The sequence below is a fragment of the Gorilla gorilla genome, chromosome 3, assembly GCF_029281585.2.
Source record: "Gorilla gorilla gorilla isolate KB3781 chromosome 3, NHGRI_mGorGor1-v2.1_pri, whole genome shotgun sequence".
Taxonomy (NCBI): domain Eukaryota; kingdom Metazoa; phylum Chordata; class Mammalia; order Primates; family Hominidae; genus Gorilla; species Gorilla gorilla.
The window spans coordinates 134,346,684-134,372,830 of NC_073227.2; the positions used below are offsets into that span (position 1 = coordinate 134,346,684).

The following is a 26,147-nucleotide window of genomic DNA, read 5'->3' on the forward strand; positions in this document are numbered from 1 at the left end:
TCTGATCCAAAAAAAGTAATTTGCAAGGAATATGAAATAGAAAACAACTTCAGGTTTATAGACTGGAGACCCATAATTCATATTATTTGTTATGTTTTCATCTTTTCTGAAAATACAGATTTTAAATACTTGTAAAAAATAAATGGGATGTTTGTTTTAAATTCTGCCTCAATCCAAATACCTGGAAAGCCCTGTATTTTGAAAACTTGAAATTTCATTCTAATTTTATTTAAGGTTAAACATAGAAGTGTGCTTTAAAAGTTCACATCTATCTCCCTTAACTTGGGCTGTACAAATTGTCCCAAAGATTTACATAGTTATTACGGCATTTTTTTGATGCACAAGGAACCAATAGGTGATAATTTATCTCATAGCAGCAGGATAGATGAGCCCAGCTTACACTGGGCACTTACTGAGCAACATCCTACTTGCTGAAATGGAATCTTATAAAAGTTGGGCTGTTTCTAAAATGTCCATGGGCATTCTAAACCTATAGTCTGAGCCAGATGTCTGGAAGCTCTTAGAGATGATTTTTATTTTTTCTAATACAGTCATATCTTTCCCTTTGCTGTTTTCTTTGCACTTATCTGTCTTGTCTTATTTTGGTTTGGTTCCTTCTGTTCCCGCTGTAAACAGAAGTATGTTCTTTCTTCTCCCTCTCAATTTATTGACTTTTCTTTTTCTTTTCTTTTCTTTTTTTTTTTTTTTTTTGAGCATATGTGAGCATACAGCATCTGTTTCCAAGCCTATACCAGATGGATGAAAATAATTATTGGAGAAATCTGAGAAAAGGAAGATCAAGGCACTTTTAACATCAGCAGAAGATAATGAAAGGGTAGAACAAAAATTGAAAACCAGAGACACTGTCAGGAGTAAACTAAAGCCACTTCTCAGAGTTTCCATAGATCCAATGGCACTGCCATAAATCTAGATTGAGAAAGTCCATTAGCAGTTATTGCAGATACAGTTACCTTCTCCTCACCCCAAATTCTAAATAAAATACATCAAAATACATGAACAGATTGGTTATTATTTAAATATTAACCCAATTTGCCAGCTTCTTTTAGGTCGTAAATTTGCATGGACTCATGGTAATCCAAATGACTGTATAACCAATCAGGATATTTAGGAAAAAAAAAAAGAATCAGTGCCAATACTCAAGCCCAGGTTCCATGCCATCTGCAGGAGCTGTGCCATAGTTTTTATTATAAAAGAAACTACTATTAGGATGCAGTCAGACTGTTTTTTCCAAGCACTAAATCCATATGGGTAGAACTCAATAAATACCATGCAAATAATAATTACTAACATCTGTAGAGTGCTTTCCGGTCTACATGTTGCTTTGTTTAACCTTCATAACTGTTATAATCCCCTTTTATAGCTCAGGAAACTGAGGCTTAGGGAGGTAAAGTGATCTAGTTAAGAGCACACAGCAAAAAACTGTTTTAAACCATAAATTTTGACTCTATAATGAAGTTTTTTGATTCCAAATCCAGAGCTTCTGCTACCTTGTGGTGCCTCTCTGAAAATCTTTTAACAACAATAATGTTGTGATTATACCTATCAATGTAATTTTTAGAAAATGTTGCCTTTTAGTATCTTCCAGCCACAGCAGCTAATATTTTATGAGGTCATATTTCTGAGTTATTTGTAGTATGGAAACTGAACATTTGAAAACATTATTGAAATCTATTTAAAAACTGTTATTTGGTTAATTTGTAAACCTCAACCTCCTTGCCTCAAGTGATCCTTCCACCTCAGCCTCCCGAGTAGCTGGGACTAAAGACATGCACCACCATGCGTGGCTAGTTTTTGTAGAGACAGGGTTTTGTCATGTTGCCCAGGCTGGTTTCAAAGAGTTTGTAGTGATTTTGAAAGTAAGCTAGAGAAAGCCTACTTTATGAAACATGTGCTTGGAATAAAATAGATTAGGATTTAAATCCATAATAATAAAGAGCCACACCACCTCTCCTTATAGGGAATATTTAATATATTCCCCTAGAACATAAAGAGTTAATTGTTAATCACTTAACAGGAAGACTAGGAGAAGGGGTTCTAAGACATTAAAAGCAAAAATGGGAAGAAATGTTTTAAATAAACTAGAAATCGGTGGGACCACACATTCACTTAATAAATCTTTACTGGCCATTTACTATGTATCATATAATGCCAAATACTTGGGGAAATTTAAATTTTATAAGACAAAGCCTATCTTTTTGAAGAGCTCAAAGTGCAATGGAGAAGAAAGCAACGAATAAAATGTTTGAATTAAGAAGGCGAAACTTGTCTGCAGGAATAAGCAAAGGAAGTAAAATTAAATTAGAGTTCTGAAGGATAAATTGTATCTTCACAGGATGAGAAATGGGTAAAATGCATTTGGAAAGGAGCAGCTCATGCAATGGCATAAAAGTATGAGAAAGAGATTAAGTTCATGAAATGGTGACATGGTCACTGCAAGTAGATCACAGGGTACTTGAACGAGTGGTGAGAAAGGAGTCTGAAAGACTGCAGGGGCCGGTTTGAGAGGGGTCTTTGATGACACGATGAGATGTAGTGACTTTGCAGGCTCCAGGGTGCCAACAGCCTATGCTTTTCAGGCAGGCAATAGCATCATGGAATGTGCAGTTTAGAAAGACAATTCCGGTGGCTTAATGTGAGAAGAGACTGGTGGCAATGCAGCATTTTACAGGCTGTTGCAGTTGTAGCAGCAAGATGGACCTATAGAATTATATATATTGTCCTAAATTAGAGGGTGTATTTTACTTTAGAATAATCAATGCCGTTAATAATTGTAGGCAGTTCATAATATAAAATGTTTTCAAGCAAGGGTAGGTTTGGGGAGGAAGGCCTTGAGGAAGATTCATTATATAGTAAGCTAATAGGAATAAAGGCTTCAATGTGATGTCCGATGTCTTAGGATGGTGACAGTTCTTTTAGTTTTAGCTCTGCAAAAAGTATTTCCACCATTTTATTTAAATATCTCTGTTAGCATCCTTATATATTAGGGATTTCTTCTTCTTTTAAAAAAGTTAATTTCAGAGACCTCTCCTGAGAAAAAAATAGAAAGAAACTCTTTATGCTTGCAAAGCTAATAAGCAATACATTGTATTGGGAAAAAATATAAAAATAAGTAGGGAACCTTTTATTTAAAAATGGAAATAAGTCTTTAAAGTCGTTTTTTCTGCAACAAAAGTGGTCTTTTGTTACATTGAGTGGGAAAATCTTAAATCAAACTTTCCAGGATAGAACATTAAAAAACAAAACCCATCAACTCTGAGCTCTCTCTCTACTGTTGAGCACAAAACCAAAATCACAAATGCACAACATTTACTTTCATAGTTCATGGTGACTGATTTGTGTATTGAACACAATGATTTTCTTCCTTTGTGCTTCTTTAAAAAAAGTAACATTAACTTGCAAAAAAGACTCCAAATTGCTTTTGTAGGAACAAACTTAAAAGTGAGACAGAATTTCATCTACAAGGCTTAAAACATCTCTTAATTGTTATGATGTAACAGCAGTCTAAAAATTTTTATCAACAAACAAAAAATCAGTCAAGCACACACACCTTCTGAGACCATCTTGTCTGGATAACATCTTCAAAGTTAGGACTGAGTGATTACTAGTCTACGTTCTATGCTAAGGTGCTCAAGAAAAACAACTTCATATTGAGTGACATATACAAGTGCAGCAAATCTTTTTAAATTTGCATGTTGTTTTGGGAGCCCTTTAAAAGAAACTGTAAGCCAGCATATGGAAAGTTATAAATGCAGCCCAAGTTTGCTTGGAATCTAATTAGAGATGCCTTCCAGCTGTTGCCACTTCCTGGAGCCTCTGTTTCCTCTTACTCTCTCCTTCCAAACAAACCATGGAAAAGCAAGCTGAACACCAGTTCTCTTGCCTGATGCAACATGAACTGAATTAGGCAGTCTGGCAAAAAGGAGATGAAAAAATCAGCCTCCTTATTAAATGTTGCTGTACATAAAATGTACAATGAAAATTCAGTCGAATTAAGGACAGAGGTATAGAAGCAAAATTAACGTTAAAAAATTTAAGTGCATTACCAGCAGCACAAAAGGCATTATCAATATTATGACTAAAGACAGCATGGTGTCTAATGTTCACCTATTTGTAGAAAAATGAAAGAATCCATTAATTATTTTTCTATTTGCACTATGTTCTCCAAACTAGACACCTATGATAACCAAAGAAGGTCTTTGAACCCCTAACTTTGATAAAGATCAGGCTCCTACATCATAGATTGGTTATTTTTTTCTCTATGGATATTAACCTGCGTGTTTTGACTTTAGCCGATACATATATACAAATAGATACATAACAGAGCTTAAGGCATGGAAGGTTGGGAGAAGGATGTGGCATTGATGTAGCTCTTTGAAGAGATGTAAATTTCAAATAGGCTGAGAAGAGGGTGATTGTGGTATAAATTTACCTCTCCCATTTCTTTAATCTTCTACTTTCCACTAATTTCCCTACATTTTCTCCTCAGCCTTCACCTTCAAGCATATGTCTCTCTCTGTCTTGAAAATATCCTCTCTTGGAACCCGCTATTTTTTAAATTGCCACAACATTTCTCTTTCCTTTCTTGCAAGATTAAACCCCGCACGCAGGCTACACCCACTCTTGCCATTTCTACTCTACCAACCCTTTTAATAACCTCTTCAGAATCAAACCATTTGTGTTTTGGGAGCGGGATGGGGGTGGGAAGATAAAAATGATGACTTTCTTCTTAAAATAGCAATTTAAAAGCACGATAAAATTTAAATAATAACTAGAGCTGTCTGAAGAGAACATTTCTTTTCAGGCTAATGTGAAATTAAGTAATCTGTTTCATGTTGCGGTAGACATTTTTCTGAATGGCTCACACAGAACATAAACCTTAAAAGCCAACAGCATACTGTGGGGGGAATAATTTCTGTTTACCCTCAGTTCAGTGTTCTGTCTCATTAACAGCTCTACCTCTAAATATGCATGACATTTCCTTTCAAAAATTTTCTGTTTAATGTTTCAAATGCACACACTAGATCTGACTTAGTAAACCAATTCCTTAATAATGAGTCATCTGGCCAAACATGAGTCAGAGTAATAAAGCTCTCGAGACACTTCACTATTTGAACTTTAGGGACATATATAAACCTGTGAACAATTTCACAGCCTCAAGAAAGAATTTTTAGCTGTTATGAGAAGCTGGGTAAGAGAGAACCAGCACTTCCCTGTTTTCATGTCTTATCTTTTCTGAATTTGTAACATTGATTAGAAGAACCTCTGTTCTATAATTTTTTATTTACAGAGATTGCAATGATCATGTGTAGCATTAAAATACAAATTTCACAGACAGTATATTTTACTTTATGTATATTAAACATGTTTTTTTCTTGAACATTTGGCAACTATAATCAACATGAGATTAACTGTTTCATCAGAATGTGTTTATATGGTTGCATATTATCAAATGGAATTTGGTTTCTGAAAAATGGAATGAAAGTATCGAACAAAATGCCAGAGCTAAAAGTCAGAATATTCCCAACCTTGTATTTTAGTTAATTTTACTGTGATCTATCGGCCACCCAGTAGATTTTTTTTCTGAAAGCCTTCTAGTTTCTCTTGTCTTCAAGACTATGTTCATTGGGGCATTAAGTAATGTACCTTCTATCATTGCTTCTCTCTTGAATTATTGTTCTCTTTCCATTCTTAGTGTTATCATTACGGTTTTTTTTCAGTATTTTGTTTCTCATTCAGACAGCTTCCTACTGGTTTCCCTGTTTTAGAGTTAGAGAAATAATAATGAGACATTGATAAAATAACAATTAGGCAATGATAAAATGATAAGAAAACAAGGTATTGACAATGAGTTGTAGTGGGCATTTTACAAAATACACATTGATGGAGAATAAATTTTATGTGTGGTTCCCTATACCTGTTCTGGTATGCCTAACTACAGCTTAGTTATTGAATAATAGTTTCCTTGTATGCTTTCCTCACTACTGGGCTATTGAATTTGATGACAAGTGAAACATTTGAGAGTTTGAGATCATCTGAAAAAGCTTCTCTACTTTACAAACGTTGCTGTTTTATAATTATTTTCTGTGCACCTCCAGTATCCTGGTTTGAATGTTAAAGTATTTCGTGCTCATCTCCATGGTGGTGTTATAACACTGCAGGATTATTCGTGAACTGCCTCAACTTTAATAGCTGTAACTGATTCTGGTGTATTCATCAAAATGACACCTATAATTTGTAGAAAAAAAAGAATCAAAGAATTTTCTTATAAAAGATGTGTTTAATAGATCTGTAGCTTTTTATTATTGCTGCTGCTGATTCATTATTTTTACATTTTATAACTTGATGCTGGTACTTCTTGAGAATGATTGCCTTATTAACATATTACTTATTTGTAGCATTAAGTCAGTAACTTATTTTCTTGATATGTTAAGAAAATTCCCTCAAAGTAGATTGAATAGGCCAGTGTTTTTCAAACAATGACCCAGGAGCCCTGGAGATTGGCAGAAGTGCCCCGAGCCTGCCTTAGAAGGAAGGGGTTGAGGCTGGAACCTGCACTAGCAGATCTACTTTCTTTTGTTTTATATGCTGGACTCCTTTTCCATCAAGAAATTCATTTGACTGAAAAGTGCCACAGTGAAAAAGAGTTTGAAAAATTATAGAATAAGTTTCAAGTCCAACAGGGAAATAAATCAATTTACCTTTGGCAAACATAGGTAATGTGAACTGGGCAGCTCCTCTAGGTGAAAAATAAGTAATGGGAGAGAGAGACTACAGTGCAGATCCTGAGCAGACACCATGGAAAAGTGACACCCACACTCTGATCACACCTGGAGGAGGCATCCAGCACGTTGGAAGTGAAGTAGCACTTACCCAACAACATAACCTGGGTTGCCTAAAGTTTTACACTTTAAGATTTAAAATAAAGGGGCTTAGAGGAGGGATTTGAACTTGTAAAAGATTACAAGATTCTTATTCTTTAAAAAATAAACAATCACAAATGTTCTTTTGCAGGATATGTTCTGTAGTGCTTGTTCTTAAAATCTAAGAAAGGGAATGTTTGGGCTAACATGTTACATCAGATGGAGGTTGGACGTTTTGATTTCAATACTGTGTGTGGTAACTAAGGTGAATGCATTAAAACAAACATTCCTCTCAATGAAATCTTTCTCAATGTCTGCACAGCTGTTAACTCTTTGGCCCAGAAAACTGCAGCAAAAGCCAGCAGTAATACAACTTATTCAGGTTGGCCCATAAACTGTTTAGTGAGTACTTTGCTTTTGGAGAACAAAAAGAAGAGATCACCAATGTGGATAAGTTGTAATAAATGACAATGTTCTATAAATTAAAGCAAATGACCTATTTTTAGCTATTTTAAAATAAGAAGCAAAATAGGTGGACTTCAAGTTTTAACAAAAATCTTGCCAGATGTAAATCCTTAAAAATTATAATTCTAAAAATGTAAGTGCAGGACCACCAACTACTGCTCAGACTCTTTTGCCTTGACATTAATCCAAGAGAAAGGGAAAAACATGTATGTGTGCCTGTGTTTGTCTCTGTGTGTGTGTGTGTGTGTGTGTGTGTGTGTGTGTAAACACTTGATATTTGACTTGATATTTGATGCAATCAATAGTCCGAAGTAGCAACATTTTCATTTTGATGAAAATAGGGATGTTGAGTTCATACATTGGCTCTTTGTGTTGATTTCTTTTAATCACCAACCATCTGACCATATGGATGCACTAATAACATGCAGAGTTTTGGCTACAAGTCCAACGTAGTGAAGTAAGGGAGAATGGTGAATTCACCCAGTTCATTCAACTCTGGGACAGCCGTGAGGCCAGACAAGCATGCTTGCCCTAATGTAGCACCCTGCCCCAACATTCACCTGTGCTGCTTTTTCTTTCTTTTGAAATATTAGTGAGTGGCTGAGCCAGAACTCAGATGCAGACCTTCTGACACCACTTACTATAATAAAAGAAAAAAAAATCTATAACTGCAATCCTTCAAAATATAAAACCTAAGGGAGTCAGAAAAAGAAGGGAGAAACAAAGACTATTATTTATTGGTAGGCTTTGAAATGTGAAATATAATTGTCAAAGAGATTCCTGTAACTTGTGATACATGTCTGCTTGAGCAGGCACCTTTTTTTTTTTTTTTTTTTTTGCTAATAGTTGAATGAATAAATTTGAATTTGTCCTTGACTCCTCCTTTTCTTCCTGTTGCATTTGTAGTTCATCAAAAAATCTTGTCTGCTCTATCTGCAGAATATATTCAGAATCCATCACTTTCCATCACCCCTCCCTCTGTCCCATGATCTCTCACACAGGTTAATGCTATGGTCTCTTTAACAGATCCACCTGCTCTCCGTCCGACCTGCATGATCTATCCTCATCACAGCCACTAAAGCAGTTCTGTTAAAAATGAAGTTAGATCTGGTTCCCCTTCTGCTCCAAGCTTCCCAGTGGATCCCATTTTAGTCGAGTGAAAGTCAGTGCCCCTGCCTGGGCCTACATTACACTACAGGATCTGGCTTCTTTAACTGCTTTGACCCCATTTCCTCTTAATCTCTCCTGGTCTGTCTCTGAACTAGCTTAGTGGGGCTGTCCTGTAATGGTACTTGAACACACCAGGGGTGGTCCTGTTGTAATACTTATGCATTCACTCTTCTTTCTGCCTGGAGAAGCTACATACAATGATCCCTTTCTTGCCTCCCTTCTTATCAAGGCCTTCCGTGACCTTTGTAATATTGTCCTCTCAATTTCTGTGACTCCCAATCCTCTTTCCTGCCTTATCTTCTTTCTTAGAGCATGTCACCCTCTAGCATACTATATAGTTTTCTTATTTGTGTCTTCTTGCACTAGAATATGAACACCATGAAAACAGGGATTTTTATAAGTTTGTCAACTTATATATTTCCCAGTGTATTAGTCCATCCTCATGTTGCTATAAAGGACTGCCTGAGACTGGATAGTTTATAAAGGAAAGAGGTTTAATTGACTCACAGTTCCACCTGGCTGGGGAGGCCTCAGGAACCTTACAATCATGGGGGAAAGGGAAGCAAACATGGCCTTCTTCACATGATGGCAGGAAGGAGAAGTGCCAAGCAAAAGAGGGAAAAGCGCCTTACAAAACCATCAGATCTTGTGAGAACTCACTCACTATCATGAGAACAGCAGCATGGGGGTAACGCCACCATGATTCAATTACCTGCTGCAGGGTCCCTCCCAGGACACTTAGGGATTATGAGAACTACAATTCAAGATGAGATTTGGGTAGGAACAAAGCCAAACCATAATCACCCAGTGTCTAGAACAGCACCTGGCAAAGAGTAGGTTCTCAATATTGAATGAATGGATGAATGAATGATGGATGAATTTCAGGGAAATAAAAACGACATCACTTAAATCAAGGGCCATTACTTAATGAATGATTAGCTGGTAGTGGAGTGTCACAAGGGTTACAAATTAGTCGATGAATAGTTTTCTTCCTTTTAGAATTTCTAAAGGTATACATTTAACCTTGGGAGTTTCCTTTATGTAATTAAGAAATAATCACACTCAGCTACATCATGGGTTTGAGGTGAGGATTAAATGACATAATCCAGTGTATTAACATTGATCCTAAAACACTATTTTAAATTACTTTTTTTTTGTTTTATTATTTCGACATCTGGAATCATTCAGAGACACAGTGGAAAAGAAAACAGATCTAAAAAGCTCTATTCTTGGAAATGAACCACTGAATTATTTTAATTTTAGCAAATCTCAGACTATTGATCCAATTGACCCATTTTTCTTTTAGAGATAAATAATGACAGTGAATTATCTAGCTAAGATGGCCATAACACTTTAGAAAATTTTGATATACTGTATATGCACACGCTCTGAAACTGATGAAAACCAGATAAAATTCATAGCTTCCTGATTTAAACAACACACTGAAATAAGCATTTGTTTTCTTCAAGTTCACACTGTAGTAGAAAAGGAGCACATAAAAAAGAACTATACTCCAAAATGTTTACATCTCCTAGTACCTTTAATTTCATGATTCAGTTCTCAGAAACTCATTATTCAGTTATCAGTTGCTTTTTGCTCTTGAACCAATTACTAAGCCTAAAAATAAGAATATATAAACTTATTTTATGGGAGAACAGACATGCATTAATAGGGATGTTTCTTCCAAGATTGAACTCTATGAGACCTTAAACAAGCTTTCAATTGCAGACTTTAGGAGGAAAAACACAAGTCAACTGACTTGATTCTAAGATAGTACTTAAATTAAATAGTCATATGCATATAGCAGGTGTTAAACAGTTGGGAGAAAAATAAAAGAGACAAAGATGGCAATAAATCACCATGGAGCATTAAAGATCAAAACTCTACCGCAGTGTTATTCAGTATGGTTCCCAGACCAGCAACTTCACCTTCACCAGGGAGCTTATTGGAAATGCATAACCAAGACCCCCACCCTAGCCTTTCTGAAATATTAGGGTAGGACCAGAGGCATAATATTTTAACAAGTTCTCTGAGTAATTCTTATACATTGCTCTATTATATACATCTTACAGTCCTAAATATCTAATTGTTAATATTTGTTAGGATCAATAATATATGTGGAAAAAAATTATAAAAACTTTTCACAGCCAAATTTAAATAAAAGATTGTATAGGAACTAGGTATTACTTCAAAACACAGTAACAAAAATAGAACTGGAATTATATTTTAAATGCCTTGTGGCATCTACACTTATGGAATATTTAAGTTCTCCATTTCATCTCTCAATAAGAGAAACATAGTTTGATTAATAGGTTAAGTATTAGAAACTCTGAAAGGTAATATTGACATCATTAATTTATATATGAAACAAATGAAAAACAAGAACTTCTTCCAACTTCCCAAAACTGTCTGGGAAACAATTTTGAATATGAGTTTCTGGTTTTTAGAATAACTATATCTACTTAGCCTGCTGTTGCTTTACTTTAATAACAAAAGATATTTATTGTTTTCTACTCTAAAGAAAGCTGTGCAGGGATAACAAACCCATCCTGTCAGCCATCTGAATAATGTCATTGAAAAATCCTAGTGTTGGAGTTGGAATCTTAGCTTCATTACTTACATCTTGGCCAAGATACCTTACTTCTCTGAGCTTGATTTCTTCAAGTGTAAAATGTGGATAATAATAATTACTCTAGAGTTACGAGACTTGGAGAATATATAAAAGAGATACAGATATAGATATACACATATATAGAGAGATAAATATAATTTTTAGAGATAGATGTACTAAGAATATATATTAGAGGGTAATGTACATAAGGTATATTTCTTAGCACATACATGCCAAATAAATGTTAAACTGCTATTAACAAGACTTTATGCTCAACTAAATCTTTTATTTAGGAAAAATGTATGATTAAATTATAGAGTTACAAAGACAGCCAAACTAGGAACAAAGTAAAAAATTGATTTCAAATGTTTCGGTTATATTTTCAAGTATTTTAAAAATATCTAAACCAAATTAAATTTTAATTTGAGTCTGAATCACTCTGTTCACATACATTCATTATGATCTTATCCTGTGCAAGAACCTGGTGTGTTCAAAGGATCTAACACAATCTTTAACCTCATAATGTTCAACTCCAAAGGTAATTTTTAAAAATCTGATAAAACAATGTAAAGATTATTTGGTTTCACATTGAAGATTAGGGACAATGTTTTAAATAAATTTCTAATAAATTATAAGTTTATTTTAAAAATTTCAAATATAGAATAGATAATTTATAGTAGAGATGAATTAATATTATAATACAGGTATGCTACCAAATTTACAGTATGTATTAATTTATTATAGCTTAATAATTGAAATGGAGTTAGTATATATAATTCATGAATTTTTGCTAGGTAGAAGTGCAGAAAAATTAAGTCAAGTAAATTGTGCACTTTGTTTTGGTTTATTTTTAGATAGAAGGAACTTATACTCATTTATGTGATGGTAGAAATGCTTTAGTAGAGATAAAAAAATGACAAAGAATGTAAAATTGTAAAAACTAAGTCCTTGAGGAGGAAAAAAGTGGCTTGGGGAGGCATGGGTCTTTGACTGATGCATGTATCTCAATGCCTACTGGAAGAAGAAGGCTGCACATGTGCTGTCAATGCTGGTCAGTTGGTAAATTTGGTGTTGGTAATGAAAGGGCTAATTTATTATTGCTTCTAACTCTCAATGGAATTTTGAAGTAAGGCAATGAGCTGATGAAAGGATATTAGCAGTTTGAGGAGATGAGAAATTTGGAAATAGTTCTGAAGAATGGGACACATAATATAGGAAGGTAAAAAAACTGCTGGCATTTTTAGTGCCTATTTTAGATTTGTGGTTATGAATTTAATTTAATCAAACATTGGTTGCCACCCAAATTTTTGCTGCTGTGTCCAACTGCTGGCTGGACCTTCTTGGGCACTGAATGTTGCAAAACCATGCCTATCAAGCCCATTTGGGCTTTGTGCACGGAACAATTCAGCACTCTGACAGGGTCCAGTCAGTTATCACATCCTCTTTCTCATCTATGGCTGGTCCTTACCCTCTCTACCAAGCTTGAGAACGACCAAGTTTCAAGAAAAGCATATCATGGTATCTCCTCAGGAAGGGGACAATGACCTAGTGATTATTTTCTGGCATGTCTCCCTACGAGGCTCAGTTGGTTGGTAGGTTTGGTGTGGGTGATAGGATAGAGAAATTTTATTATTGATTATATTCAGTCAGTGGAGAGAGAATTCATTGTTATAAAATGAAGATTTTGAGAAAGATAATTTTCAACATCTCTTTGAGCTCTAAAAATTCTATCACTCTTTGTTGGCTGCCACATCTTATTATACCCAAGAAAAAGTGTGTAAAGCTTACATAAGGTAAACCTAAAAGGTTCATAAGTATGCTGTCATTTCTGATATGGATTCTACATATGCCCATTTGGAACAAAATTTATAGGAGTAGTTGAGACTTTGGAAATACTCTTCTCTTTCTATTCAAAATAAATTCCCTGAAAATTCAGTTAAATCTAAAACTTAAGAATGTATTGAGCATTTATTATATGCCAGGTAATGCTCTATGTATTTTTGCCCTTATGGTCTTATTTAATAAGATAAAAAAGAATGGTCTTTTAAGTTCCTACTACTCTCATTTGATGAGGAGATCTACAGGCTTTAAGTAACCTAAGGTTTCACTTGAAGTGTGGAGCTGGGGTTAGACATAGGTGTCCAATCCTATGCCTCCTGCTTCTCAAATAACTTCCACTTAAAATAACTGCTTTCTCTGAATATGATATAATTTAAAATTATGCTTGAACAATTACTAAAGGTTGCTACCAATCTAAATATCTATGTTCATCCAACTCTATCAAATATGGCATCATATTTCAGTTGATGAGCAATGGTACTATGATGTTAACAATTTTTAAATCAAAACATTCCTCTTAAATTTTAAGCTATTGTACTAACAGATGAAAAATTTGAAAGCTCCTAAAATTCATAATGAATATAAAATGTCATTCTGACATTTTCAATATGTCAGTCATAAAACACTTAACATAGTTTTTGAATATTTTCTCCTTCAGAGCTTTTCACTTGGTTTAATTATTGCATAAATGTTTATTGAGAGTCTGCTTATCAGCAAACATTCATTAACTATTTATGGGCTAAGTTAAAGTTTCCCAGCCTGGAGGTAACCAAGATTATCAAGGTTATATGGGTTTCTATGTGGCAGGCTCTGTCCTAAATGCTTTAGGTACACAATTCTACTTAATCCTCATAATAACCCCATGAGGTACTATAATGATCATCCCCATTTTCCCATGAAAAAACTGAAGGATAGATAGTTTAAATTATATGGCTGATGTCACATAAGTTCTTTGCTTTTAATCACTGTGATATATATATATGAGAGATATGTATATACATCTAATATTTATGGATTTTTTAATTAGACTATATGAAGTTTATAATTTAGTGTATTCTTGTACACTCAGGGATTAAGAGGAAAGAAGTAAGTAAGTATAAAAACTGAAACAGAAGTATGCAGAAAAGACAGTAGGAACAGAGCAGAATGCACTTGACTCTGCCTGAGGTGGGGTGAGAAAATGACCAGAAAAGCATTGGTGAGGAGATGAGGGTGGTAGAGAGTCTAGAAAGATGCAATGATGTCTTCCCAGAGGTGAATGAAGAACACTCTACCAAAGGAAGCCCTGCTTAGAAGGAAACAGGAAAATGAGGATGCGGCCCTAGTGGGAAAGTACAAGTACTCTGGCAGTGATAATCCAAAGAAGGTATAAATGGAAAATTGTTGGGAGATTGCAACAGAACCTTGGCAGAGGCCAGATTTTGAAGGCCCTTATATGGAATGCTTAGGAATTATGCTTTAGTCTCCAAGTAGTGGAAACTTCTAAAAATTTTAAGCAGGGAAGTGTCATGATTTCGACTATTGTAGGAATTTTACTCAGGTCTTATTGTAGAGGTGGATTCAGAACCTGTAAGCAATATAATCATTTAGGAGGTTATTGAAATAGTGATAATAGAGCACAGATGTCTCAATACCTATGAAACCTAAAACAATATATTACTTCAAAACTATTATGTACCTTCTAAGTGGTAGTCCCAGGGGTGAGCTGGAATTCAAAGCTGGATAAGATATATTAATAATATTCAATAACATGTCTTGAGATTTTTGATTGAAGGAATTTGAAGTAATTAATCACTGGCCTTTCCATTACCCTATTTCCAATTTCTCATTTAGTGTTACACTTTTAACATCACTGTTTAAATACACATTTCCTCTCACTTGTCACAGGCTTAGCAGGGTTCCAATAGATTCTGCCAAACATGACAACCAACAACAACTAAAACAGTTTGCAAGTGCAGAGACCTTAACAAATACACCCCAGTCACCTTTTTGGACATCTCAGAACTAACAATATCATGCAGAACACCATGCCAGATAAAACATATTAAAATTAAAACATATGGGGTTTAATTTTAACCCTTTTTTAATCAACAGATTAAAATTGGATGAGAGCTATGACTATACTTACAGAAAGCTTTAAAAAAGAATAAAAGCCACTTCTTGTAAGGTTTTTATATGATTAATATTGTGAAGACATAACTATAAATTTAAAATAATGTTTACTTTAAAATTACATAATATGTAAAATTCTCAAAGTACTTTCACATATGTTATGTCAATTGATGAGTGGAATAACTTTTAAGATTGGTAAGTCAATAATATCATTACTATGATTCTATAGATGAAAACACTGCATCTCAGAAATATCAAAAAATGTATTCAAGGTCAAAGTCAGTAATTTGTTGAATCAGCACTGTACTGTAACTCAGATTTCCTTACTATAAATTATATGCTATTTCTTCTCAATCACATTGCCTGCCAGGCGGAAATAAATAATCATTTATTCATCTATTCATCCATTCATTCATTCTTCACACATTTACTTAGTGCCTATTAGTACAAAGCACTGGATTGGGTGCTGTGAGATTTATGGAGATTATAAATCAGCTTTGCTGCTTAGGGGACCAGCAAGGGAAGGAAGAGGTTCAGTAATAGCTGTGAAGGAGTGGAAAATCATGCCTAATGAGACAGTTACAGAAAGGAGTAAGAAAGCTCATCGTTGAGATAAATTATTTCTGGCTAAGGAATCATGGAAAGCTGTATAAGCAAAGTGGTATTTTAGGTGAGTTTTAATGAGTGGTTGGCATTTGGGCAAAGAGAGATAGGGTGTAAATTCCAAGGAGTGAAAACAGAATGAGCCAAAGAAGAGAGGAAATCGAGATGTTCTTGAGAAACTGTGAATCATCCATTTCCCTGGAGTAGAGTTTGAAGGTAGAAGGAGAAAGATATGGCTAAAAATATTGTTTAAAGACTGGACTGAGGTGTTTATAATTTTCATAGGAGGCAGAATGGGGTGATGAAAAATAATTAAGTCACATAAGTTTAGGTTCAAATAGCTCTGCTGCTTAAGAAGCTGTGTGACCATAACCAATTTATATAATTTCTCTAAAATTTTCATATGCCATCCATAAAATGTGGACATTTGTGAAATATTTTAGAAATATTTTTCAAATAAAAATAATTTTACCTTCAGCGTGAATGTGAAGATCAAATAACAGGATGTCTGAAAAACAAATGGCACAAGAAGGCCTTCAGTATAAAATTATTTCTTTTCCTATTCTTTGGTAGTCAGTGGGGGACCTGGGAGGGTGTTCGCTGAGGATGGTGATGTCATGAGAGTGTGTTTTAGTAAAGCAAATGTGTTGGGTAAATTAGAGGAGAGAGGGGCTGGGCAAGGTGGCTCATTCCTGTAGTTCCAGCACTTTGGGAGTGCGAGGTGGGTGGATCACTTAAGCCCAGGAGTTAGAGACCAGCTTGGACAACATGGCAAAACCCTGTCTCTACAAAAAAATGCAAAAATTAGCCTGGCATGATGGTGCACACCTGTAGTCCTAGGTACTTGGGAGGCTGAAGCAGGAGGATGACTTGAGTCTGGGAGGTTGAGGCTGCAGTGAGCCATGATTATGCCGCTGCACTCCAGCCTGGGCGACACAGCAGGACCCTATCTCAAAAAACAGTAAAAAAATAAAAATAAAAAACAAAAAATAAAATAGAAGAGAGAGATTAAAAGATGAGAAGCAGAAAGTCTTTTATTTTTATTATTTTTTTACAATAGGGCATGGAAAAAATGCCTCAATGAGGTAACACCACTGGGAATATATCTAGAATTATAAAAGAACACTGAAACAAACTCTAATTATATCAAGGTAAAGTCTTACAAAAAAGATGAAATCAAAATTAATTTTAGAATATTGCTATAAGAAAAAACTGAACGAAACCAAACTTTGAAATAAGAAGACTTTTATACTGAGCTCATATTAAGGGCAGGGGCCCTAGGTCTTTTGGTTCTCCTATCTTTGATTTCTAAGAGTTTCCATTTGGATGACACAAGACATCGTCAGCCTTCTGCGCCTGGATAATTTCCACCTTTAAGAACAGCTATTTCGGAAACTCGATAGAATTACCTAAATAGGAATTCACTTCAATGGCTTTTTTTAAAAGACTCTTTAAAATTATGGACTTTGAGCTTAAGAGTGTGCCAATAGTTTACTTGACCATAATTCTACTATCAGAAAGCCCATATGGTCAAATAGGAATTGGCAGCTCTTTGTCAAATGGTTTGACTATTGAGCCATTCTTTTTGAAATGGATGTGTGAGGTGTCAAAGCCACCGTCTCCACTTGTTATATTCATTTTCCAGAGTCAAAGTAAGGCTTGAAGGAAACTTGTTTTTCCTGAACTTCTAACAGTAAACATGTACATTTTTCTAAATGTTTAAGTATCAACTAAATATTTATGAAAGTAATGACTGAACTCATATAACTAATGTAATTTATATTTATTGAGTCTTGTCTAGATGTAACATACTGCTTAAAACTAGGCCTTGAATGGAAGAAGTGGATGGAAGAGGAAGCATGCATGACCGTGATGTTTACAATAAGCTGATGGGAAATGAGTGTGTGTGTACACACATGCCTATGAAATGAAATAATCAAACTCTATTGCCCTAAGCTTACTTGACTCCTTCTCCTATGAGAGTGGCTGAAAGAATTCAGTTACCTTCTCAGGGTTTCCAACACTAGGACAATTATAACTTGAAAATTTAATATCTAAAATATTTGTAGTATTTTGTAAACTGGAAGACACGTTCCCCTGCCTTGACAGGCCACTACCATCCACAGAGGAGGCCTATCTGGATTCTATCTTCCTAGACCAAACTAGGCCACCAGAGCTCCCGACTGAGTGCCTGACTGTACAGTGTGGCTGTAGCTGACAAGGCCCAGCTGAGGCAATTCCAGGAAGAGGCTATAATTAAAACCAGAAACTCACCACTTTCTAAGAGATGATCTGGAAAAAAAAAAAAAACCCACCATGATTTTCATCCCTATTTATTTAAGTCTTTACCAAAATTTCAGACTTTCCAATATATTTGCTTTCATTCAGATTCTAATATCTATATGTCTATGTCCCTCCTCTACTCTCACTCAATCCTTTCCCCATCCCAACTCCCTAACCCTTTCCAATATGCCCACTGTTATTTAGCAAAATCCTCCTTAAAACTTTTGTTTTGTAAGAGATGGGGTCTTGCTCTGTTACCTAGGCTAGAGTGCGGTGGCCCAATCATAACTCTTTGCAGCCTCAAATTCCTGTGCTCAAGGGATCCTCCCACCTCAGCCTCCCTAGTAGCTGGGACTACAGGTGCATGCCACCACACACAGCTAATTATTTTTAAGTTTTAGACACAGGGTCTCACTGTGTTGTGCAGTCTGGTCTCAAAGCAAAATCCTCTTTAACTTCATCTCTTCCCTGGACAGCCCCTGTACCTTTTTGCTTAATTAATTGCTGGGTGTCCCTGCCATATTTTCAAGTTGGGGCCGGGCTTTTACTCACATCCCAATATTCACAGAGCCTGAATCAGGTATGGGTGCTCTCTTAGTTTCTCACTGGCACTTCTAGACAATTTTGGCTCTTGTCTCCCTTTAAAAGCTCAATGCCTTTGAAAAGTAAGGCAACAGACAATAGACTCATTATCTTTGCTGTTAGAGTCCTTCATCCAATTTCAAGCCTTTCCGGAATCTGATCCCTCATTCATAGATGATCCCAGCACTGGCTCGCTGTCGTCTTTGCTACTATTTCTCTTTTTATTCTCAGTGATTTCTCAATGGATATCCATGGGAGTGATTATTCAACACTCTGTCCTTGAAATACTTTGCCTTCCTTACTTCCAAAGATGTTTTACCCCATCTGACCTTAGCACTCATTACCATATAATTTTCAAAACCTGTACTACATAACTAAATTTTGATCCCATGCATATACTTTCCCAATCACTATTATCTATGTTTTCAACTTTCCAAGTTTACTATAGTGTTCTCATTTCAATGACATCCAGACAGTTAATTTATTGACCTCAGCACTTTTTAAGAGAACATAAGCCCCCATAGTATTCCCCCTTTCTTTGCAAAGAGTCCATGATCCACCATGCTAATTATTTGGCAAATCTCAAAAACTAGTTAATTCCACCTCTTCAACTGTACTTCTGCACACAAGCACCAAGCAGCGTGGGAGAAAAACAAACAAAAAAATGCCTGGTGTCTGTTAAAATTTATGACCACAAATCTCAAGTGGGTTCTCATTACATCCCAGGATTTTTACTGCATTTCTTTACCCAATTCACTTTCTTACTCTCCTAGCAGATATTTTGTATCTCTCTCCCTCTCTCGTTAAACCTTCAGATCTTCCTTCTCAGCTAATTACCTGTAGGATAATTCAGAAGAGAATTACTTCAGAGTCCCAAAACCAAATCTTCCAAGCTATTTGCATCTGTTCATCTATACTCTCTCTTCTTTCCTAGGAAAATTAATGAACTGGTAAAAAAAATCCAAGGCAATTTTGAAGAACAAGCAGGAGGTTTTACATTCAAGATATTAATATTTATTATAAAGCTATAGTTGTTAAGAGAACATAGCATTGACACAACAAATCGACAGCGAAAAATTGGAATGGAAAAGTGCAGAAACAGATCAAACATGTGCCTTCATCTGATTTATGAAAAGGTGAAGCTGCAGTGCAATGGAGACGGTATGGTCTTTTTAATAAACAGTGTGGGTCAAATGGGTATACACATGGAAAAAATAATCTTGAACTCTCATTTACACCATACTAAAAACTAATTTCAGATGAATCATAATCTAAATACAAAAACAAAACAATAAAACTCTTAGGGATAAAAGACCATGGTCATGATCTTGGGGTAGGGAGAATCTCTTAAATAGGACATAAAAAGAAAAAGATTATAACATGGATTACAAGAAAATTAAAACCTCCTGTTAATAAAAAAAATGAAAAATCGCTAAAAAAACCAAACACACCAAAACCACTAAAAAACATACACTAAAAAACCAAAACACTGTTGAGGAGAGTGAAGAAGCAAGCCACAGTATGGGAAAAGAGACTTGCAATACAAATATCTAACAAAGGAAGAGAATATATAACTACCACAAATTAATAAGGCAGAAACAATCATCTAAAGAGAAATTAGGCAAAATACTTGAATAAATACTTCTTTAAAGGGGATATAAAATGGGTCCATAAAAATGTGAAAAGATGCTCAACTTTATTAGTTGTCAGGAAAATGAAAATTTAAACCATAATGATGTAGCAGTGCATAATGACCAGAGTGGCTAAAATGAAAAAAGATAATACTAAATGTTGACAAAGATGTGAAACAAGTAGAACACTCCATACAGTTACTGGTGAGAGTACAAACTAGTAGAATCACTTTGGGAAACTTGAGCAGTATCTACCAAAACTGAACACAGACATCCCTTTAACCCAGGATTTCCACTTCTTGATAGATATCTAAGAGAAATGCATAACCTATGTTCACAAAAAACATATACAAGTATTTTTATGGTAGCACTGTTTATAATAACCCAACTATGAAAACAACCCACATGTCTATTAACAGTAGAATGGGTAAATAAATTGTAATATGCTTATGCAAAGGAATACTATTCAATGATAGTGAATATCTACAGGCAACAACATGGAAAAATTTTACAAACATAATGCTGAAAGAAACCAGACATAGAAGAGTACCCTCTCTGTAATTCCATTTGTATAAAGTTCAAAACCAGGCAAAATTAATTTAAGGTATGAGAAACTGGGAGAGTGATTATCCATGGTGAGGGATACCAGTTGGGTAGGGGGTTGTTATAAGCACAGTGAATTTATCAAATATCCTATTAGAAATAAACATTATTTGAGTTTCCTTCACATTTGTTAACAGTGATCATCATGGTATTTCAAGCGGGATAAATGAGTAACAAAATAGTAAAAACACAAAATTACTGTCAAAGATACAAATTCAATTCAGATTGTCAACCGTTCCTCCTCTAAAGTCTGCATAAAACATGTCTAGGTTTTGCAAAACTTATAATTCACTTTATGAAGCCTTCACTATATTCTCTTTTAAGAAAAAAATGATATTTTTAATCCATATCTTTATTTGCAAAACTGTAAAAAAAAAGTGAGTAAATTACTTTGAAATAAATCAAACACAGGGAGTCACTTTCCCAATCAACCTTTTATCTCATTAGGACAACTGTGAACACCTAGAATGCTGTTTCTCAAAGCCCAGTGCATAGAATCCCTACATCACTACCCCTCTTAAAATCTGTTGCCACATCAATATAAAATGGGCATGACAAGAGCAACTATCTAAAGTTGTTGCAAGGATTAAATGAGACAATGCATATAAAATTCATTACCCCAGAACACAGTGACTGCTCAGCAGATGCTAACATTTAATACTAACAGTCTTAATTTATTTTTGATGATGTCATCATCACAATAACCTGACATGCTCATTAAATCACTATTGATTTCTAGACTCAACCCCGGACCTACCAAAGCTGCAGGGCCCAGAAATCTGCATTTTAACTAGCATTTGGACTCATTCTTTTTGCACACTACAACTTGAGAACTACTATCCAGAGATTAGGGTTCACTTCTTGTTTCTTCTTCATGGCTCCAATGCAGGGGTCTGTACACATGAACGCTTATTGACAGGCTGACTGATAATCAATATTACCAGACTAGTATGATGTAAATTATTAAGGGAATCTGCAATTTGTTACAGATTTGTGTAGTAAAAGAAAATGGATTTTTAATTTTTGACTCCAGAAAAATATAAAGGGAGGGCTGTTTTGTTAATAGTATCAAAAGTAACTTCAGCTTCAATTATATAAACTCTTTGTCATGTGAAGATATTTGAATCATGTCACACTTCACATAACCCATTTTATTTCCCTTAAAATAGTTTAGTTCATTTCAGTTTTTTTATGGCTTCCTTTTTTAATTTAGAAGATCCACAAGGCATAGACATGTGTTCATAGAGAGAACAAATGACCATATTCTCTGGGACCTGCATTATTAACTCATTTATGCCTAGTGTTCCATTATTGGAATTCTAAGCATGTGGGAGTAATTTATATACTACTGCTCAAGATCATTGCCAGGGGCTGATTGCAAAAATTCAAAACATTGCAACCTCAGGCATAAATGGGTTAATAATGAGTCCAGAACTGGGCTTCCATAACTGCTTTATTTCTTACATCTGTGTTCATTTAAATGAAGGTTCCAGCAATTTGTCTAAAAGGAGAAATTGCAAGTGAAAAAGTATTCAAATGTTTAATTCAAACAGAAATTTAAATCAAATCACAGTAGCTATTTGTACTTTTTGTCTATAAAAGTTATACAACCTGTTGCACTAAATAAAAATTTTTAATGAGAAAAGAAATCTCATCAGATGTTTGATCGCATTGAAATTACAGAGACGTTAATCTTTCACCAAAGAGAAAAATTAGGAAATATTTCCAGCTTAGTTTCTGTTTCATTTTATTAAGTAAACATAATGGTTAAAAGATAAAACCTACATATTGTTTCAGTGCAAGATAATGTTTAAGAACAAATTTTCTTGTTTGGTGAAAAGCCTTGAACATATGCTTTATTGTGAAAAATAAATTCATATATTTCAGTTACTTATTTTCAACCACAGTTGGCTATCTGTGTAAATCTAAATTCTATAAGTTAGTTGAAGAGGTCCAGTGAGGCTTTGTGAGACATTTTTTTCATGAGCCAAATATAAGGGTGTTTGGAATCAGACATGAAGAACTTGACCTCTAGGCCACCAGATGGACTTGTTATTTTCCAGCCAATAATCTACTCCTTTATAAATATCAAATACCCTTGATTTTCTGATGCCACAGTTAACCTTTAAAATGACCCTGAAGTACAGTGAGACTTTTCTCATTCTCAGGAGAGGAAAGGACAATAATTTTTTTCTTTTCTGGCAATGATGCTAAGTTCTGACAGTTTGCTAAGCAGTGGAAATCATGCTGTAAGCAAAAGTCTCTGCGAGACAGAGATTCTTACAAAATAGTCTTTATTTTTCCAATGGATACTGGCTACTTTTATAGGATCCAATTCCAAGAACAACTTCACAGAAGCAAGGGTTCCCTGTCCTGCAACTGAAATCACAAGACATAGATTGAAATGGCTAAGGCTTTTCTTCTACCTCTGTCCAGCTTAACCCCTGCCCTTCCTAGTTTATCTTCGTTCCACAGGCTGAATTTGTACATCCAAATCAATTACAGTAGCCTGTGTTCTGATAGGATAGAGTAAAAATACGAAAATGTGTGAACAATTTAAGTAGAAGATTTAGCTACTTAGCAAAGCAGCAACAATATGAAAAGCACTTTACTTAAGCATCCAAATAGTCTGATTTCTGCTGGTTAGTCAGAAAATTCCAGACCTGTGAAGAGCAACAGAAAACTGCAGATGAAGTTTGACTCCTCTTGAGCACTTACCATTGTATTTCCTTGCATTTTGAGAACTGCTTTGCTAATTAAATATGGCCTTCATTAGGGGGTCTCATAAGAGAAAATGACCCATCAAAGACCGAAGCAGAGTCATACATAAACTGGTCGTATTTTACATTACTCTGTATCTGTTTCGTTGGCTCATTTTCTCTGATAATTCAATTCTAGGTTTAAGAATGCACCAAGAGTAAAAAAAATTTTTGATCTTTCTTATCAGTGATGGTGAGTGTGAATTCTAGTATGACATCTGAAACAAAATCTGAGCATGCTCAAAAGTAGAATAGATTTGAAACAGGAGACCATTTCTGGAAATCTCTGGTTTGTGGGTATTTATACGTTCTCATCTCATTTAGAAACTTATAATTGGCTCTGTAAAAAGGAAAACTAGACTACACTAGTGACTAGAAAATTAAGATCATTAACATTGTATCCATTTTAACACGGTACCCCAATACCATACATCATTCATTCATTCTTCATTCATTCAGTTGTTCCCCATACTTTCTGTTACTCCCTTAAATTTGGAACTGGATCTTCATTAAATGCTTAAGATTTCTCCAAGGAATAAATATAAGAAGTAGGAACACTTACTTTCCAGTAATAAACTGACTCCTGGATGGTGTGCAAATAGGCTGGACATAGTAGTTCTCCAGTTTAACTCCTTCGGCAGCGAGCTTGTCAAGAGTAGGTGTTTTAATCTCAGATCCGTGGTAACCCACATCTCTAAATCCCTGATCATCCGCTAGGATGAAAATGAGATGGGGCTGGGAGGTGGAAGTTGTGCTGGGCTCTAGTTTCTCTCCAGCTTGAGCTAGTAAGGCCCCTTCTTCCTCCTCTTCTAAGGCCTGGCCCCAGGACAGGTAACCATAAGTGAGGAGGCAGAGGATCCAGAATCCTGCCAGCGCCCCCATTGCTAGCATCTTTCCAGGACAGACCCAGGCCTGTGGAGAAGGCGGAGGCGGATGCCCCGCACAGCCCCTGGGAGCCATTCACTCAGGTCCCAGGTGAGACTCCACGCGGAGAACCACGCGCCCCGCGCCGCTGCGGGCGCACACATGCACCCAACAGACGGTTAAGACTCTCCACCTGGCAAGAAATCCTCCTCTCCTCTCAGCTGTCACCATGTCCGACAACTTTAATCTTCCAGAAGTGATGGCTTAATGGATGGGACTCCGGAAGAACAAGGAGGGCTCGCTCTTCTCCAGCACATTTCACTTTCTCCTCCTCCTCCCCCCTCCCTAGAGCAGCTTCCACCAAGGAAAAAAAAAAAAAAAGAAAAAAGTTAATATCTCCACCCAAAAGTTCTCTGGAGAAAAAAACCAAGCAAGGAATTGAGAATCACAGTGGACAGGAACTTTTCGTGGCCAGAGCGCCCTCGACGTTGGGGAGCGAGGCTGACTCTCCTGGGAGTGCTGGTACGGAGGGCGGCGGGATCGGCCGTCTGTCCTGCGGTCCCCACACCTGGAAAGAACTGCGAAGTGGACGCGTCGCGTCTGGCTCTGATCAGACAGATAAACTGCCGTAATGGACCGGCCTCCTGATCACCTTCTCCACTTTCCCAGGGCTATTTTCCCCAGTCCTTTCCTAGGCGTTTGCCAATCTCCCCGACACTCACCAGGCGGCGAAGTGAGGAAGAAGCCGTTTCCTGATCTCCCTCCACCTCCGCAGAAACTCCGGGCAGCAATTCCTTTTCCCCGCTGCTAGGGAGCCTGAAGGCCAAAGCAGGGTCCCTAGCCCCGCGGCCGGTCCGCGCGGAGCCCGCTTGGTCTTTGCGTAGTTGGCGCACCCGGCGCAGGCGCTGCAAGCTGCGTGCGTTTTCTCAGCTAACTTATTTAGCTTTGGCACTCCGAGTTCTTTTGCCTCCTCCCTCTTTTCTCTCCAGTGAATCACAGAACGGTACTTTCTTCCTTAGCTCCCCCGGGAAGAGGGGGAGGGGGAAAAGGACGGTTTAGAGGCTCGATCTTTCCTTTTTCTTTTCCGGGAGGTGGATGGCCAAGGCAGAGGAGGCTTTGCCGGAGGGAGAGCTGCGTGCTGCTCCAGCCCAGCGGGATTCCGGGGGATCCGCCTGGGCTACCGCGTCCCAAGAGTGTCGCCTCCTGCCCATCACCCCGCTAGAGGGAAAGGACGGCGGCGCGAATGGGGAAGGGTAAAGCGGGCACTTCTTTTCGTGGGTCTGTTGGTGAAGAGCCCCGTCTCCCATCCCTAAAGTTGCGCTTGCAAACTTTTTCTAGCTTCTGAAGGGAGTGAGAGAGAAGGAGCAGGAGTAAAAACAAAATGCGTATGACACTCTTTCCTCTTTCCAACTTCCTTTGCAGGTTTTCCTTTACTAGTCCCCCCACCCCCATCATTTTCCTATTCCTTTTGTCCCTACCTTTTTTTTTTTTTTTTCAGTAACGATGACAAATTTTTAAGTTTTATTTCCTCTCCCAATAGCTGGCTTTTACAGCCTGATTCTTCGTTACCCTTTCCCTATGTGAAAATACTGGAATTGCCCGCTCCCTCTTACCTCTCCCCTAACTTACCCACAGGGTGTCTCCAGCCAAAAGCCTGGAGAGGAAGAGTTACGCGTTTCTCCTTCAAGAACCGCGAAGCCAGTCTGCATTCCTGCATTAAAGAAGCCAGTGTTTCCCATCCAGT

The 26,147-nt window shown here is 36.4% G+C and overlaps 1 protein-coding gene across 2 annotated transcripts in view; it reads right to left on the bottom strand.

Annotated features, from left to right (window-relative positions):
- The window catches only part of ARSJ (arylsulfatase family member J), an 84,119-nt gene extending 58,802 nt beyond the window's left edge, over nt 1-25,317 (bottom strand). For both annotated transcript variants that reach the window (XM_019024928.4, XM_004040309.5), the window contains exon 1: nt 24,102-25,317. In XM_019024928.4, the coding sequence (XP_018880473.1) occupies nt 24,102-24,499 (398 nt within the window). In that variant the 5' untranslated portion in view covers nt 24,500-25,317. The remainder of the gene's footprint in view (nt 1-24,101) is intronic.
- Nucleotides 25,318-26,147: the final 830 nt, after the last annotated feature.